The sequence below is a fragment of the Daucus carota genome, chromosome 3 (assembly GCF_001625215.2).
Source record: "Daucus carota subsp. sativus chromosome 3, DH1 v3.0, whole genome shotgun sequence".
Taxonomy (NCBI): Eukaryota; Viridiplantae; Streptophyta; class Magnoliopsida; order Apiales; family Apiaceae; genus Daucus; species Daucus carota.
In genome coordinates, this window is record NC_030383.2 from 57172401 (window position 1) to 57191363 (window position 18963).

General features: G+C 35.3%; 4 protein-coding genes and 1 pseudogene across 4 annotated transcripts; 3 read left to right on the plus strand and 2 right to left on the minus strand.

The window, feature by feature from the left end:
• The first annotated feature begins 68 nt into the window (after positions 1-68).
• Positions 69-4663, plus strand: LOC108213015 (histone acetyltransferase type B catalytic subunit). Its single transcript, XM_017384732.2, has 10 exons — positions 69-276; positions 350-391; positions 1565-1674; positions 2210-2278; positions 2490-2528; positions 2611-2687; positions 2829-2928; positions 3229-3304; positions 3414-3574; positions 3699-4663. Exons 1-10 carry the CDS (start codon positions 198-200, stop codon positions 4338-4340), a joined length of 1395 nt encoding a protein of 464 aa, XP_017240221.1. The 5' UTR covers positions 69-197; the 3' UTR covers positions 4341-4663.
• An 822-nt stretch (positions 4664-5485) lies between these two features.
• Positions 5486-7069, plus strand: LOC108213072 (large ribosomal subunit protein eL31). Its single transcript, XM_017384816.2, has 3 exons — positions 5486-5623; positions 5760-5864; positions 6627-7069. Exons 2-3 carry the CDS (start codon positions 5782-5784, stop codon positions 6904-6906), a joined length of 363 nt encoding a protein of 120 aa, XP_017240305.1. The 5' UTR covers positions 5486-5623; positions 5760-5781; the 3' UTR covers positions 6907-7069.
• A 1418-nt stretch (positions 7070-8487) lies between these two features.
• LOC108213063 (uncharacterized) lies at positions 8488-12846 on the minus strand. Its single transcript, XM_017384803.2, has 7 exons — positions 12525-12846; positions 12209-12270; positions 11887-11970; positions 10107-10161; positions 9795-9930; positions 9658-9708; positions 8488-8998 (listed from the first exon to the last, which is right to left on the minus strand). Exons 1-7 carry the CDS (start codon positions 12652-12654, stop codon positions 8899-8901), a joined length of 618 nt encoding a protein of 205 aa, XP_017240292.1. The 5' UTR covers positions 12655-12846; the 3' UTR covers positions 8488-8898.
• Positions 12847-13414: 568 nt separating this feature from the next.
• On the plus strand, positions 13415-14737 carry LOC108213078 (small ribosomal subunit protein eS30z/eS30y/eS30x). Its single transcript, XM_017384824.2, has 3 exons — positions 13415-13573; positions 14058-14195; positions 14537-14737. Exons 1-3 carry the CDS (start codon positions 13570-13572, stop codon positions 14581-14583), a joined length of 189 nt encoding a protein of 62 aa, XP_017240313.1. The 5' UTR covers positions 13415-13569; the 3' UTR covers positions 14584-14737.
• A 470-nt stretch (positions 14738-15207) lies between these two features.
• Positions 15208-18565, minus strand: LOC108213020 (IAA-amino acid hydrolase ILR1-like 1; annotated as a pseudogene).
• Between the last annotated feature and the right edge of the window lie 398 nt (positions 18566-18963).

The window sequence follows — 18963 nt, forward strand, 5'->3', positions numbered from 1 at the left end:
TTTTTTAAATGAAAGAATTTCCTCACGACAGCTTCGATACATGTTGACCCCGGAAAAATAACAAAAAAACCAGAGGGAGTAGTAATAAAGCCACAAGCAAAAGGGGCTATTTAAGATGTGTGTATGCATAGTTGTTGTTTCCCGCTCCTCTCATTTCCCGCTCCACACAAACCCTAACTCTCACTCTCCCTCGCAGAATGAGCACCAAAAACCCTAACTCCTCCGATCTCGCCTCCGAGCCCAAGAAGCGCCGCCGTGTCGGAATTGCAAAAATCGGTGAGTCTTCTCCGTTCGTTTCTTTCGTTTTGCCCTAATTTTGCTGCCCTAATTGCTTTGTTCTTCTCCGCAGATGCTGGAGTGGACCCTGCTGATTGCATCAAAATTTACCTAGGTAACTTGGTTCTATTCTCAATTACACCTTTGAATTTCGCATATTTGATGTAATTTTGCTTCCATTTTAGTTAATTGTGTGTTTTTTAGATGATGAGTTTTTGATAGCCCGAGAGAAGAGATTTTAAAAATTGAATGATACAGTATGTATTTTGGTGGGACCGGGAAAATTTAGCGATCTATCGATTTTTATACTGTATGTGTTTCTGTATAATTGTGTATATATATCAAAAGGGACCAGGTCCCTGGCAGCCGTATGCCAGGGACATGGGAATCCCATGGTCCAGCGCTAAAAAAGCGCTGAACATATTAAAATTTTAATATGATCCTGGCCGCTGGATATGCATCCAACGGCCAGGATGTGGGTGTTGGTTAAGCGCTCCACAGCAACCGATTGCTGTAGACCGCTACCCATATCAAAATGTGCATGCACACACACTATGTCCACCTGTACCTGTTAATGCTTTAGATGCTGTTTAATTTTTGGATAAGTTATTTTTGACAATTTTTTTAATTAATACTCCTAAAAATGCACATATATTGAACGATTTCTAATTTAATAGAACTAGTAAAATAAAGTTGGAAAACAGGTATAATTAAACTGATAAACCCCTTGATACTTTTGCCCCCAAATATACTGATTTTGTATGTGAGAGTGTTGTTACGAGTTAACGCAGCCTCCAAGTTTCTGTATTTCTCATTTGTCTAATTTTAAGTTGGAGTTGAGACACCGAATTTGAAACTTCACCTATTGTATATTCAATATTGCCATCACTTTAGCTAATTGTGTCAAAAATTGATCACTGGGTTGCATTGAGCTTATTGCTTTCTTAGTGATTATGAGCAGATTTACTTGCTTGTTTATGCGTAAACTGTGTGTGATGATAAGTACAAGTAGAACAATATGATATGCGAAGAGTGGTAAGGTAAAGTATTTTGACTTGAATTTTTTTAGTGGGACAAGATTACCTAGGTTTTGGCCCTTGTGATATAGTATCAACCTATAATTTTAAATGCTCCCAGATATAATAGTCTCTTATTTTAACACATATTATCTTTGACTACCGAGTGTTCATTTAATTTCGGTCCCTTGTCATCCTATACATTACTCTTTTCTGTAGCAAAATGCTTGATCTAACTATTCATACATGTTTATGTGATTTCTGGAACTTAGTTTCTAGCAAAGAAGAAGTAGATGCTCCAGAGAGCTTCTGTGTTGAATCAGTTGATTTTGAGCGCTTCTTTGAGGAGGACGGGAAAATCTATGGCTATAAAGGGTTAAAGGTAAGTTTGATGTTTTGGGAGTCACCATTATGATGTATAAGAGTTGTTTAGGTAGGCACATGAACTACCACGAAGCAAATGCCCTTGCTTTGTTGTTGGAACACTCCTGAAAATGCTGGTCATGCTTTTCTATAATGACAATTCCTAATCACGATGCTTACCTTGTTCTGTTGTGCGCGTGCGTGGAAAGATAGATTATCTTGTAAATGTTTATGGAAAGACATATCACACTGAATAACCCTCAGATAGTAATTCATCTGCATATGCTTGATATTTCTTACATGAATTACATTCTGTTTCAAGTTGCTTTCAGTGCCACATAAATATTGTTAAATATTAATCATCTTGCTGAACCTTAATAATCTGTTGCATTTATTTATGAAAACTTGTACTCTCTTTAATATAAAGAATTCACACAGGGGACTGTGAAACAATTGTAATAGATTGAACTTTTATTTTCTGCCTCTTTCTTATGGAAACTGAATGTAACGTAAGAGATGAAGTTGACTTAATTTCTTTCTTTTCAATATTGCAGATTACCATCTGGGTTAGCACAATATCGTTTCATGCATATGCCGATATTTCATTTGAGAGCAAATCAGATGTTAGTATTGGCCTGTTACTTTTATGTTTTTTTATAGCCTCTGTGTTAAATTACTATCTCCAAACGTGCCAGGTTTCCTTGTGTAAACACAAAATTCAGCAATCATCCTAGATCTCTCTCTCTCTCTCTCTCTCTCTCTCTGTGTGTGTGTGTGTGTGTGTGTGTGTGTGTGTTTATTTTCACTAATTGTTTTCATCTTTTTCTTCACAAGGGTGGCAAAGGGATAACAGATCTGAAAGCTTCTCTTCAGGTAATTGTCAAGTTTCTGTACCAAACAACTCCCTGTGTGATATTTCTTCTTGCATGTATGACTAATAATCACGCCTTTGCAGAATATTTTTGCTGAAACTCTTCTTGATGAAAAGGATAAGTTTCTTAAAACTTTTTCAGCGGAGCGTGACATTGTTAAGTATGATTCTTTGAAGTCTTTACTCTTTAATACTTATATTTCATGGATTTATTGTGAAACTTCTGTTTTGAACCTTCTAATTGGTTGTCTCTTCCACAAATTTATTGATTTGGTCTGGTTTGCGATTCCTGTATATCTTAGATCTATGGTTTCAAATGCTAAGATAGTGGAGCATAAAGCTCCAAATGGACACAGTGGTGATTCAAATAGCGATCTGAAGTCAGATGCTTCCAGTTTGGAGGTGAGCTTGACCTTTTCAACTTAGTGTAAATCAATGCCATTACAGTAATTTAGTAGTCATAATAATAAGTGAGAAGCTATAATTTAGCAGTATCTGATCTCTATTATTACCAACCATGGATGACATGCAGCTATCTTGCTAAATTACTAATTGGACAATAATTTTTTACTATCAGTTATATTGTAATACTAGTTTTAATATCTACATATTTGTGTAGTGCCGTTGTATATGTTGCATTCATTTCTATGCATGTCTTAGATCAAAGTGCTATAATGCTAAGTTCTTCTATTACTGGAACAGGTTGTGCGGGTTGTAGGTACATCTGTTGGCGAAGTGTATGTTCGCTTGGTTCCTCTCGCCATGCTCTTAGTAGATGGTAAATAGCTATTGATATGGTTTTTATAGGAGCACAATTTTCTTATTTTTTTATGTAATAGTATTAGAGTAGCAGATGGGCGTATCTCAAGCCAATGTTTTCGAATCAGGTAGCAGTCCTATTGACATAATGGACCCCAGATGGGAGCTCTATCTTTTGATACAGAAGAAAGTTAATGATCAGGAGGACACACAACACAGACTGCTTGGTTTTGCAGCTCTTTATCGATTTTACCACTACCCTGGGAGTGAGCGACTAAGACTCAGTCAGGTTTGCTTTCCATTGCATGCTAAAAGGCTCATTTCTTAATATTTTGGTTCACAGTCTATGTCAATGGACGGTGCTTTGGCAGTGTCTGTCATCTTTGCATCTACTAAGATTTGAATTCTTGCAGATACTGGTATTGCCTCCTTTTCAACGTAAAGGTTATGGGCGTTTTCTTCTAGAAGGGCTAAATGTTGTGGCAGTTACTGAAGATGCTTATGACCTGACAATTGAAGAGCCACTGGACTCCTTGCAACATGTGCGCACCTGTATTGATGTGCAACGCTTGCTTGCTTTTGATCCAATTAAAGATGCACTGGCTTCAGTTGTGCTCAGTCTGAAACAAGAAAATCTATCTAAGAGAAGTCAAACTGTTCTATTTGGGCCACCTCTGGATGTTGTTGAAGAAGTCAGAAAGAGCTTGAAGATTACCAAAAGACAATTCCTTCAGTGTTGGGAGGTTCTTATCTATCTCGGCCTTGATCCAGTCGACAAGTACATGGAGAACTACAGAACCATTATATTGGATCATATAAAGGCATCTGTTATTGGTAAAGACGCTGGGGATGCTGGGAAGCAGGTAGTTGATGTCCCGACTGAATTTGATCAGGAACTGTCATTTGTCATGTTCAAATCTCAAAATGCTGAATCAAGTATCGTTGCGAGGGAGGATGATCAAAATAATCAAGAAGAGCAGATCCAGCAACTAGTCAGTGAAAGAATAAAAGAAGTTCAGTTGATTGCACGCAAGGTATCACAGCAGCATCCATGAGCATTTTGTTGAACCTGTAACTGCATGCTGTACCAATACATCCGGCAATTAATATTTGGGGTTCCCAGAAAACTATGCGGGGGTGGGGGGTAAGATATCATCAGTAGGGGCTTCTGGGTAGGATATAGTCAGTAAAGGCTTTTCTGCACCAGTTTTATGTAGAGCTGGCTGAGCTATGCAATTTTTCTTTATTGGGAGTTTGTATTGCTAAAGACCAATAGAAACTTCAAGTGACATTGAATTGTACTTTACCTCAATTAACTCAGCATTTCTCAGGTTGGATTGCTTGTATTTGCTGCGGAAATACATATTCTATTTCTCGATGTATTTGTCATACATATTAAGAGAGAAGGTTATGGCAAACCAATTCGGGAAATTTATAACACAAGTATTCAATTAGTTAGGACTTGCTTAACATCAAGTTCTTATATCGAAGAGACCTGTACTTTCTATAAACCTAGGACAACATGATGATCTAACTAAGGGAGAATCCAAATATTTTTACCATACAATCTTCAAGTGTCTGCAACGTGAGAAAAAAAAAAATCAGCCCTTTATAAGAGGAATTCTCAGTTACTTACGATCATGACTCGTTTAGTTACGAAAAGAAGATGATTTCTTTTCACCAAAAAATATAATTTCGAAAATAATTATAGCGGAAAAAGAAAAAAGAAAAAAGAAATGATGAACTTACCGTTCGAATAATTTACTTGTACACCCAAGAAATCAGTGTAAAAATATTTTATAAACCTATTCTCTCTTGAAGTGATAATGTGATATCATTATCAATTAAAAATGGGTCGAACACTTAAATTTTCAAATTGCAAATAGAATAAAATATATTATCTGAATTTTTTTATAATGAGATATTTATCAAAAAAATAAAAAGCTCCAGAATGAGATAGATAATGCATCTCAACGCAATAATTTTATTCAAAATATTTTGTGGTACATAATTGTCAGAAAACAAAAGGGAAATATAAAAAAAAGCGAACTAAATATTTCTCGACCTTGATTTCTCATATCTGAAAATTCAATATTAATGAAGAAGAATATATTTATTATATTAGATTAAGAATTATTATACTTGAAGTGGCAATAAACATTATCTTTCCACAAAATTTCGTTCACTAACAATGGCAGCACAGCCGTAAACGTGTAATTACCATAATACCCCGAGGGAAAATTAGGGTTTTGCGAAGATATATAACCTATATAATAGTCCAACTCCGCCTCACATTGCTCCCTTCACTCGGCAGCAGCACATCTCGAAACCCTAGCAGGTCTGCGCCTCTCTCGTTGAGAAATTGAATTGATGGGTTTTGTTTGTGATATTGTATAGTATCTATACGGATCTCTAATTAGCATTTGAAGCATTTGAAGGGGGGTTGGTTTTGATTTGGGTGTTTTTGGTTGCAGGTAAGGATTTGAATATCGAAAAATGGTGGAGAAGACCAAAGGAAGGAAGGAAGAGGTTGTCACCAGGGAGTACACTATTAACCTCCACAAGCGCCTTCATGGCTGGTACTCTCTCTCTCCCTCTCCCCCTCTCTCCCTCTCTCCTCATCTCATCCTCTCTCTCTCTCTGTATCTCTCCCACTCTCTCTGCTTATTGACTAAAATGGATATATGTCTGTTTAAATTTGTGTTTTGGTGCAATTAGAATATATGCAAATGGGGTATTGATTTTTGAAGTGCGACTGATTGTAACTATAAGTATGTGTATAATTGTACTTTTATGCAATTAGATTATATGCAAGTGGGATTTTGATGTTGTAGATGTATTATCCTGAATTTAGCCATCTCAGTTGGGTCATAATTTATTAAAGCATGTGAAACAGATCTTGGAATGAATGCATTCTATGGTTCGTGTAGTCACAGATATTGCTTTTTGGTTGTTCTGTTGGGAAGGTTGGTCAGTGTTTGTGAGGTTGATTGATAAACTTGTAATGGATTTTTTAGCAGGGGTTCTTTCTGTTACACAAGCTTGTTATATAATTATCTATGTCATTGCTTTTTTCAATTTTGACTATTCTTACTCCCATTAAGAATGCATTTCAGTTTCCTGTGGTTGTGTACATGGTGTCTTTTAATTTATGAAGAAAGTCCGAGTGATTATTCGAACCAATTACCTTGTCATTTTGGGGGGGGGGGGGGGTTAAGGATAAGTCTTCCCCCTTGGGCTCATGTTCCTTATCACGGACTCAAGTGATTTGTAATTTTTGAGCTTGCTGATGTCATTGTGAATGCTGGACTAATCTTCTATTCTATCTTGTGATATCTCAGCACCTTCAAGAAGAAGGCTCCTAATGCTATCAAAGAAATCAGGAAGTTTGCCCAGAAGGCTATGGGCACCAAGGATGTCCGAGTGGATGTTAAGCTAAACAAGCAAATTTGGAGCAGGGGGATCAGAAGTGTCCCAAGGAGGGTCAGGGTCCGCATTGCTCGCAAGCGTAATGATGATGAAGATGCAACTGAAGAGCTTTACTCCCTTGTTACTGTTGCTGAGGCTCCAACAGGGCTTAAGGGACTTGGTACCCTAGTCATTGAAGAAGATGATGAGTGATTTACTTCTAGTTTTTTTATTGTATGCAATAGATTTTTGCAAAGCCCAGAGTGTTGAGACTTTTTTATTACCTAGTTGCTTTGACGTCATTTATCATGCTTCAATTCTGCTTTTGTTGCTGAAGGATAATACAGATTTTAATATTGAAAGTATTGTTGCATTACTTTTGTGCTGCAGACTTGAGGAAATGCCAACTATGTGACTTACTTTCCCAAAAGAACCATAGCATGTGAAAGTATTTGTGCTGCGAAAAACAAATTGCTGCATCATTAATCACAAATTTTTTCACTCTTTCTTTTCAGTGTGAATTCTGTTTTACTCTTCATTAAGTGGTCTGGTATAAATGTTTTATACTAGTTGTAACTTGAAAGAATCAAGGGTTAGCTTTGAATGCAGCTTGAAACTCTTCTTTCGGTCATTGGCTGGTGATCTCACCCATAATTGTAGGGGGTGATTCAAAAATCAGAGGAAAAATGTCTTTCCTGTGTTAATTTTTGATCGGAGGAGAAACAGATTCAGTAGTGTTTTCATTTTATGTAGATTGCTCTGCAATGTGAGAATTGCATACATTTGTGTCATTTCTTCCCAGTAATTCACAAAGGTTAGAATGGCTGGGGGGCTGCTTAAACTTTGACATGCAAGAACTTCAGAATATGATATCAATGCGTTTTCTTGCAGGTTCAGTAGTTTAAATAGATTCTCTATGTCCACTCTTTACTTCTATATATAGCTCCCTCTCGGGGGATTTGACACACATTTTAAGGCTCTAATATTACGGTGTATAATTTCACAAATTATCTACTCCCTCCGTCCCTTTTTACTTGTCCCTTTTGAAAAAATAACGCATCTTAAGAAAATGTTACTCCCTCCGTCCCACAATACATGTCTCTTTTGAAAGAAATTTTTGTCCCACAATACATGTCTACTTTTAGTTTCCAATGCAAATATATTGCAAATATTCCAAAATTACCCTTCTTGAAAGTTGTATAACAATTAATGGAGGTTGAATAAAAGTCTACATTCATGCATTTATTAGGGGTAGAGGTGAGAAAATTTTATCTAATCAATGCTTTCTTAATATGCGTAATTTTTCCAAAAGAGACATGTATTGTGGGACGGAGGGAGTAGTTGGATATCTTGTTTTCATACATATCCCTAATAAATGTAATGAATTAGATAGAGTTGTGTATATATATATGCTAGTCAAACATTGGAAGTTGTTATTTTTTGAAAAAACATACAAAAAGTTGCTTTGAAAAGAGAAGTGGACAAGTAATTTGGGACAATTTTTTTTTTCAAAGTGGACATGTGAAAAGGGACGGAGGGAGTATTTTTTTTTTTTAAATTATGGAATTATACTTTATAAGAACATTAAAATGTGCGTAAGAAAGACCGTACACAAACAAATGGATGGGACAAAGATATTTGTATGTCAGAGAATGCCCTGATGACCGGTGGGGTAAAAAAAGAATAAACAGAGTTATTTTTGTTTATCCTCTCTTGAAAGCTGATGGCCCTTGCAGTCGGTTTACAGGTTTTTCAGGTCAAACCAAACGCCCCCATCATAAGGGCTTTAGACTGTTTAACAGAATATAAATTTCATAAAAGGTTCAAGGTTTTTCTAAGAACTCGCAATGGCCAAAATAGGTACAGTTCATATTCAGTATCATATGAATTAAGAGGATGAATAGTAAAGCTAGATTAACATAATTCAAAGCTCCTATATGACACAAGAGCTGGCTTGCTAAGTAAATAGCTCCTACAGAACACTGAGAGCTGGCTTTCCGATGACTGAATACATAAAACATTAGAACTGTGCTCGTCAACCACTGGATGAGGACTGTTTCTGGGTGCCTTTTCCCCTTCCACTCAAAGAGGTGTTTCTACATACAGTTTAATCAAAGTACTGCAACCAGACAGACTACACACACTTTGGAGATATTCCAGAGTGCTACTATCATCATCCGGGTACAGTGGATTGATAAAGAATGCTCAGCTGGCCTTATACGAGTACATGTAACCCCGAAGCTTTCTTACTTCTTCAGACGATTCATTCAGTAGATGGTCCACGTATAAACTGACCCCAGCAGCGCTGCAATTTGTAAGCATACTTGGTCAGCAGTGGTAAGACACAATATACTAAGGTCCACACTTATGGCTGTAGCAATTAAAGTAGCAAGACTTTAATTCTACGTTGTTGATTATGCATACAATGAAAATCCATATTTCAGAATAAGTAAATACGAGGAGAAAGACTAAGAAGAATAAAGAACACTTGTAGTACCCTAAAGCCACTTAGTTGTGATTATAACTAATACGTGAATATGCCAAGATTATTAAACGACGACAACTCTTATATATGCGTTGTGATCATAGTTAATACGTGAATATGCCAAGATTATTAAACGACAACTCTTATATATGCGTAGATAAAACAACTAGCTATCTCTAGTAAACCGAAGAACTACATTGAAATAAAAGTAAACTAGACATTAAGATATAAACTAAAGAAGACTTTCAAAGAAGAACGCACTACCTAAACTACAAGTACATAAACATCATAATCATTTCGACTACGATTTATGTGAACCTATCAAAGTACTCATGATTACAAACAGATTTGGTTCATTTTTGAGGTCATGCTAGTTGTGACGGTCTCCAAAACCAAACTCAGCCCATGCAAAAAAAATATTTTTTCTTTGCCCATGTAATTGCATCACAAATATATAATAATGACACATCGTGATGTACCTCAGTGGGCCAAAAGGTAGCCATATAACCTCCCATCTAAACTTTGACAATCTACAAAAACAAGAAGATACATATTGTTATTCAAAACATTTCTTCATACTTACAATACCTGAAATATTAAATTGTAAATTCCTTACTTGAGCATTTGATACAACCAGAATACTGCAATTAGAATGCCAGCAAAGCAGGAATACCAAAGCCAGTGCCTCTGATCTCTAGAATTAAGGAGCAACCCTGCTACTGCTATTGAGCAAACTAAAACTGCTGCCCAATCTGTAAAATATTATATATTAGCGTATATCTCATCTAACAAAAGGAGCATCCATATCATATTTTACACATCCATGTTATATCGTCGATTTTTGATTGTGCGATAAACTCAGGCACTGCAGTTCAGTAGTAATTTCAATAGAACTAGATCAGGTATACAGCAGGGAAGAAAAAGGAACCTGCAGATATCACGATCCAACTGTCGATCTCCTTCATAAAGTAAGCATGATAACGCTGTTCACCAAGGAGAAAGAACCGTAGTTTTTTAGCTGTCATCTTTAGCATTTTGGAACAAGATCCAGCATATAACTAAATACTAATTACAATGCATATCCAGACTTGGATGAATTATTACAACTAATCAGATTGCTGTAACTCAGCTTCAACAGAGCCCAATGTCAGACCATTACTCCCTCTGTTTTCAAATTAATGATGTTTGACTTTCTGGCATGCATTTTGAAGTGCATTGACTGCATTGTTAAAATTATTATTTTCAATATTTTCTTTTTTGGATTAAAGTACAAGTTTGATATTTTTATTCAAAAAATAAAATTTTAAAAATAATAATTTTAAATATACGGTCAATGCTCTCAAAAGTGTGGGCCAAATATTTAAATGTCAATTACTTGAAAACAAAGGGAGTATTAGTTATGCACACTCGGCCTCCACAATAACCTCACTCTAATTATTTTTTTACCCTAAAGCATCTTAAAGATGTCGAGAAAATGACCATACTCATACAAGGATACTTTATACTTATCCACTAGTATTATGTAACTACTGAAAACTAGCGGTTGTTAAAGTAAATACGAACAATCAAATTCAAATTGCATTAAAACTAGTAGAAGCTACAGATTCCTGAAACAATCTTACTCATGCATCAAGCACGCTTGAAATTAAGTAATATTGGAGTCCATGTCCTAAAAACGGCTCATTATGATTATCAACAAAATGGACACTTTATAGCCATATAATCTAAGCTAGTTTCAAAGGGCTCCATAACACCAAAACAACGGCATAGACTCCAATAAGTTTGCAGCTGTATCTGATTCTGTTATCTGTTCAGCATATTAGAATCTGAAGGTACTTGTAATTCTATCATCACCAGAATTTCGGTACTTCCAAATAAGTTATACCAAAAGTATTTTAGTATGGTACCCGTGTGATTTGGGTTAAACAAGTATTTGCATATATGTTTGTTTGAAAAAGTATAAAACCTGAAGTTACTTCTAACATTTGAAAGGTTATGAAGCTAAAAACACAAATGTCCCTTAGTTTTAGCATACCATGTGTTGTAAATTGTGACTATCAATAATTGGGGAATTGTTGACCTATTTTTCCAACTACTTGTTGAAACAAGTCTGATTTTGGTGCTTCGCTTGTACCTTTGGTATGTTCATTGACATTGGCACTTCTATATTTATTTAAGGCATGCTGAGCATTTCTTGTTTCCTGGATGGAACTGATTACAAGGCAATCGACAAGCCATCCAATGTCTTAAAAACTCTAGCCCATGAATCATTTAAATTCACATCAAGCAGCAACTGTTAATCAGCAAATTAGTCCTAAATTTCTATTTCACCGTTAACCACAATTAACAAATGATATTTTCTAAAAGCATGACAATAACTCAGCATAAGTAAAAAGGTACGGAACCTCATAGCTGAAAAACTTTTGATCAAACGAGAATGTGCCTGAATAATTATTTTATAGACAGCAGTAGGATGAGCTAGCTACTAGGGCTGCACATGGGCTGGGTTGGGCCGGTTTCGGCCATTTAAGCGACCCAACCCATTTAGTACGGGTTACAGAATATTAACCCATCAATCATAAAAAAATTTGAAAACCCAACCCTACTAATTGTATGACGGGTTGGGTTGGTTAGGGTAATAGCTACTCATTCAAAAATTTATATCAGCGCAGGGTAATATATTAAAATGAACGAGAAATGAAAATTACCAGTTCCCATGGAAATAGAGCCTGCTGGTAGATTGAGAAAATGAGAAATGCCATGTAACAACCGATAAAGGATGCAAACACACACTGTAAAAAAAATCAAATGATATTCAAATCAGAAAAAATGCAAAGTGTATTAACACTTACAATCCAATTTCAATGCAACAAAAATCATAATCATGTCCCAGAATATCAAGTACCACAATTGAGGCTTTATCTTCTAATTAGAATCAATTCAGCAAAAAAAAAAAACTTCTAATTAGAATCATTTATATATTCGATCAAAAGTTTCCCACATAATTTAAATGGCAACAACAAACAATACCTTCCATAGGAAAGATTGGTGGGCTAGAGTCTTTTCCAAGGATCTAACCAGCTCTTCCTGTTCTGCATATTCCATAAAGATTCAATTTTTAATCAAATCAAGAATCCTAAATTTGATCATGTATGTACAACGTGTGTTTACAAATAACATGAGTAGAATAAGTATCAAGAGAGGGGGAGAGGGAGGGAGAGAGACAGGGAGAGGGGGAGAGAGAGGGGGAGAGAGAGGGGGGGGGGGGGGGAGAGGGAGAGAGGGAGAGAGAGGGAGAGAGAGAGAGTGTGTGTGTGTGTGAGAGAGAGAGAGAGAGAGATGAAACCATTGGTGTCAAGGGGTTGGAAATCATCACGGGTTGGGAGAGTATACTTGTCATCATCATCAATATTATCATCTTCTTCAGTATAATCATCTGAGGATTTGTTTGTCCATTTTCTGCTAAGCTTTTTCATATCTGCGTCTGATCTCTCTGCCAAAAAACAAAGAAACTACTAGTCCATTTCATAAATCATGTATTTATGGACTATATAACTATAAACTTTCCTCCTACAAACATGTTCAAACTCAATTGAAGCAACACTGAGTCAGACATGCGATGATGCACATAATACTTTGGTAACAGTAACAATATTTATTTTGATTTTAAATTTTTATGTTCATTATATTTTAAATTTTTTAATAATAATATAATTTATAATAAAAATATGATCTCGACCATTACTTTTATTTACTTTTTCAAAATTGTCAATTAAATATTAAGAGTTATATCATGTTAAACTTTCTTTTTTATTATTTTATTCTTTTTGTTAAGTTAAGTGTCCAATACTGATATAAAAAATTAGAAGGATGAAGAGAATAATTTATTAATAAATATTATTAACTAATTAATAATTAATAATTAATATAAATATTTACAATATATATAGTATGATATTAATTATTTTTAAAATAATTCTAGCTTTTGAAATATTTTATGATTTTTTCTGTATATTTGTGATTATATTTTAAATTTTACCAGCTTTGGGATATTTTATGATTTTTCCGCCAATGCTATTTACTACAGTATTTACAAAAGTTGCACTAACTTCCATCGTCCATGTATTTCCAAAAAAAAACTTCCATCGTCCATGGGCTTATCAATGTCTTTATTCTCATAGTCCAAAGAAGCCCGAAGTGATAGGAGTACTTTAACCAAATCACAGTAAAACGTAGCCCAACACCAGCCCGTCATAATAAGTCAGCCCACATGTACAATCTATCAATATAAAGCAACTCATTCCCCACAAAACCCTAACCCTAAAAGATCAGAGCCTACAATTTTCAGCCGAGGCAAGTGAAGCAGCTCCAAGAAGTGAAGAAATACAAACATGGGTATGCTTAAAGACTCAATCTTTATATCAATTATACACACATCTACATATATGAATCGTAATACACGATGTAGTTTCTCTTTAATTATGTTCGTTTCCACAAAAATCCCCAATTTTTTTATGAAATATTTGAGATTGTGTGTATCAATCAAGAAAAAACAGCTTAAAGATTCGATTTTGATGTCAATTGTATAAATATACATACAGGAATGATGATATGTGATATAGTTTCTGTATTATCATGTTTTTTAATCTCTTTTTTGTAAATTTTTACCCTGATGCTGTAATGTAAGAGAATATTTATATTAGTTATATGTATGCTTATGTTATTCAAGGAGTTGAGAAAAAACTTGGGTATGCTTAAAGATTTGATCTTTATGTCAGTTATGATATATACCTATACATGATTGATATGATATTGTGTGGTCATAGTGATGTGTTTTAAAAGGTCCTAATTTGAGTGTGGGATATTTGAAAATGTGTAGGTAAGGTTCACGGTTCATTGGCTCGTGCTGGAAAGGTGAGAGGACAAACACCAAAGGTAGCTAAGCAGGACAAGAAGAAGAAGCCCCGTGGCCGTGCTCACAAGAGGATGCAATACAACCGCCGTTTTGTCACTGCCGGTAATTTGACTATTTTTGTTTCTATGGTGGAGGTGTTTGTTTACATGGATGTTTATATTAAGGCTAAAGTATATAATGTTGCTTAGATGCATGGCTTAATTCATAACAAAGTGGAATATTATTGTAGTCAGAATGTTAAAATTGAATCACGCTATATACAATTTACCGTCACTTGTACATGATATAGTTTTGAAGAGTGAAATTTTGTTGTAAGATGTAGAAATTAGGTTATTTAAGATTGCATTTGGTTTGATTTAAGCTGGCACAGCTGAATAATTATTGAAGTTGTGTTGAGTTCTTGTTGAAGTGTGTACTGATCTCAATTTTGTGATGTGTTTCAGTTGTTGGTTTCGGCAAGAAGAGGGGACCTAACTCGTCTGAGAAGTAAGAAGCTGGAGGAAGAATTTAGTTTTGTTTGTGTTTGGAGATCAGTTGTTATGTTCCGACTTGAATTACAAATGATGTAATCAGACTCCCTTAGAAATTGTTCAATTATGCGTTTTGTGTTCTTTTTTGAAACTTAATAGAAACCAATTTTATGATGTGTTTACTTGATGTTCCTTCCTGGTGGAGGTTATACCCTTGGCAGTGATGATTTTTCTTTTTTTGAAGTTAAACTCAGACAAATTAATTCTTGCGTAATTCAACTTATAAAGGATTAACAAGTTCCCCATGATATACAAAGATATAACCAAGATGCTCACGACATTTTGTTTAGTCAAGGCTTAGAATGGATGGTTCTTTACTGAACTGAAGGATATGTTCTCATCCATCTTTTAAATTAGTTGTGTTCTATGGACATGATCATAAAAATCGAGAATTGGAATTAATCGGAATCAAAATTAATCGATTATTTTAAGTGTTTTCCGAGAGGAATATCTTGCCAAGAAATTCATGTGCTATTGTGTAATGATCTTACTTTGCTACATACCGAGTTGCTCTTGATAAAGAGTATTAACTGCGATTTGAGTTTATGACAAACAGCATGAGATCATTTCGTCTAACAAATATATGCACAAATGCTGAAGAAATCATAATATACATAATAAACCTGCAAAGTACCACTGACAAAGTGAACTAAACGAGCATGCTCACAGAATTACATCCAACATCGTCTGACAGAAAAAATAAGGTGCAACATGAGTGCTTTCTTCCCAGGTTGGTTTTCAAGGAGGTACCTTGTCGCCAATGATGCATGTAGAGCAGCACCGTATGGTAATGCATCTTCATTAACGGTGTAGTAAGGGGAGTGACCTGATTTAGGTTTTCCTTGGGTCTCATTATGCATTCCAACAAAATAAAAGTATCCCGGAATAGCCTCTGCAAAAAACGAGAAGTCTTCTGCTCCCATTAGTGGTTGCATTTCTCTAAGGTTCTCTGCTCCTAACACGTCCTTCACAACCGTTTGGAAATGCTCGTGCAAGTCTTCATTATTCACAGTTACAGGGTAAAAGTTTTTTCCGAAGCTGACAATTGCACAGCAGCTTGTCCTGTAATAACCTGTAAATTATTTAGCTAATTATTTTTCCTTCTAAAATGGTTGCAGAAAAAACAAGATTCATGCTTCTGTTTTTATGAGAAGTAACAATGTTAAATTTTAAATCACTAACGTTCACCAGACACTATAACACTCTCAGTCATTTTGCTGCTATATCAAAGCACACCAGCTTAAAAGAGTAGGTTGGTTTTGTTGTTTTTTCTTGAATATTATCAATCTCACGTGCCCTGTATTTAACTAGTATGAATTGTAGGAGTTTAACCTCTGTGATCCTCCCTTTCAATTTATCAAAACTCTCTTCCGAAAATGCTCTAAATGTTCCACCAATTGTAACTGAATCTGGAATAACATTGAATGCTCCCCCGCCTTGGAACTTCCCAACTGCTACTACCTGGAAATGCAGGCTTGAGTGTCAGAAATGCAATCATTTTTATATCTAGTCTATCTGTTCATATTATTAGCCAATTAAGAGAAGGCAGTATTCATGAAAAGATTGCACACCACTCTTCCGTTCTCCTATAAGTTGTAGCTGTTCATTACAGCAAAGACGAAACTTCTTCTTTCAAATAGTGCCCGCCCACGTATACAAATGTCACTAGTGGAGCTACTTGTACTTGAGTATAATAGCTATCACAATTTTAAAACTTTATTTTGAGCTATAAGAGAATAATGTGTTCATTTCAGTTCTCTATGTACACATAACTGTTGGAAATGATTATATTCTGACAGACATGAGGGTACAAAAAGGATCTACCACTTGTATAGACGAAAATTGACATGTAGCAAATAATATGTACAGAATGAAAATGAACATGTTGCAATTATAACACAATGAAGTCTATAGTGCAACTTAAAATTTTCAGAAACTTAATTTTTCTTTATAATAGAAGATGAGGAACAGAGGATGCATAAAAGGAATATAAGAACTAATAAACCATAAGTTTGATAACAATAACATAATCCTAGTCAATTTATTTGCTATTCATGGAACATGTAATAATAAATCAGTAGTCCTCCATGTTTCAATAGAAACAAGAATTACGGCTCCTCCATAAACTTGGAAAACATAAATAATGAATTTCGGACAGGAAGAAGCAGACCACAAAGCTAATGATGGCAAAAACTCCCTAAATAGCTTATGTGTTAACATTATACTAGAACTGACAACAGAGAGAACAGATTTTGTGCGTGGATGTGTATTACACACCTGGGAATCCAAGGGATTGGCTTCACGTTAAACAAGATGTTGCAAACTAACAACAACATTTGAAGCTGCTAAGATTGGGTCAATTGTGAGCTGGGGAATAGCTGCATGACCACCCTTTCCGCTAATTACAGCCTCAAAGTAACCACTAGCAGCTGAAATAGGTCCAGGCCGAGAGGCGATTTTACCTAGAGGATAATTGCTTGATATGTGCAGCCCAAAGATGGCTTCAACATTTTCAAGTGCCCCGTCATCTTTGGCTCCTCCACCTCCTTCCTCAGCAGGTTAAAAACCCAGAACTATGGTTTCCTAAATCAATAGAAATACTATGACTTCAAATGTGCCAGGTACTAGTAATAATTTGAGGATCATACACAAACATTTTACATAATTGCATCAGGTTACATGAAGAAGGAAAATTGTAAATACACTTTTCTTCCCCTTATTTCCTGTAAGAAATCAAAGCAGTGTACAAGCTACATACACCGATGATTAGGTGAAAAGCAACTGCAATATGCTATCAGAACTAATGGTCAGAAAAATTTGCAAGAAAGGAACTGGCGGATATTAACACATAGCATTTATAAACCAACTATAGTTATTATCTAAACTCATTTCAGAGTGTTCATCTACTATGTTTTGCATCTTTTAATGTAATGTGAAAACATGCACAGTGAGAAGGTTGGATAAGAATCTCGATTCTCTAAAACTGGATACTAATCTTGAGTCTCTTAAACTCGGTCTGAACTTATATGAAATCCGTCTTTACTAATTTTAGCAAGCCAAAACAAAGAAATTTGATTTTTTCATGTCTATACTGAACTCAACAAAACATACAGATCCAAATAAGTGTACTAGTGAATTTGTGGAAATATAGCTGACACATCCATCATGACCATGACTATGCACGACACAAATGGCAAATTATACAAAACTAGCTGAAGAAAAATAAAGAAAAAGATACCTTTATATCATTCCGGTGCTCTTGAAGCATCTTCGCTGCTCCAAGAAGCATCGCAACATGAGGCATGAGCATCATGCCCACAACTATGCATCTTTCCAGGAACTTACTTTTGTGCTCCCACTCCACTTCCTCCTATACCTTTAAAACATCTCATTCAGCTTCGAAAAAAATCCTCAAAAACATAAATCAGTACTAAATTCTAGTCACTTCCAAAATAAAAATCACTATCAAGAAAGTTTAAAGCAGCAAAATTGCACAGTGACATGCACATAAAAATTAGCTAAATTATAACATGACAAATTTTAACTACACAAATTTTCAAAATTAACAAAAATCTGACCAACCTGCATAGCCAAAGCATCCATATCAGCTCGAAGAGCAACAAAAGGAGGATCACCACTTCCAATGAAGCCAACACCAGCAGTTACAGCAAAAGGGTGCATAAAAGATATTCCCATATTATCAAGTTCAGTTCTTATAAGCGCACTAATCTCAAATTCTTCATAACCAAGTTCCGGGTTTTCATGAATCTTTCTCCTGATTCTTATCATATAGTCTACAAGATCTTTTTTTTTTGTTGCAAAATTAAGAAAATTCAGAGGGATTTGAGTCAACCCTTGAGTCAGAAATGAATCTGACAAGGTGGGTGTTGAAAGGAACATACAGATGCTAGAAATCAAGAACACCCATTTGAGTAACTCCATTTATTTGGTAGTTTGACCTTAGAATCTAATTTAGGCAAGTATAAGAAAATGGAGTGAAGTTTAGAGTGTTCATTATAAGAAGCTGCAGAGCTACCTGCCAAATATTTATATATATTTATAATATCTTTTTGATAAAAACGCTTATTTTCTCTTACTATGACTACGTCACTACCCTCTCAAAAATTTTAAAAGAAAACATAAGACTGCATGACAATCACCAAAAGTTCTAATACTAATTGGATTCTAACTGATGCCCTCAAAGTGAATGCTAGAAGCCTAAATGTCAGGGCCAGTCTTTGGATATGAATCCACAAGCTCCACTTGTCCACTTCCACAGTATAAACTGCACATTCAGTTTGAGCCACGTATCCTTTCTTCTTTACCAACTTCTCTATCTC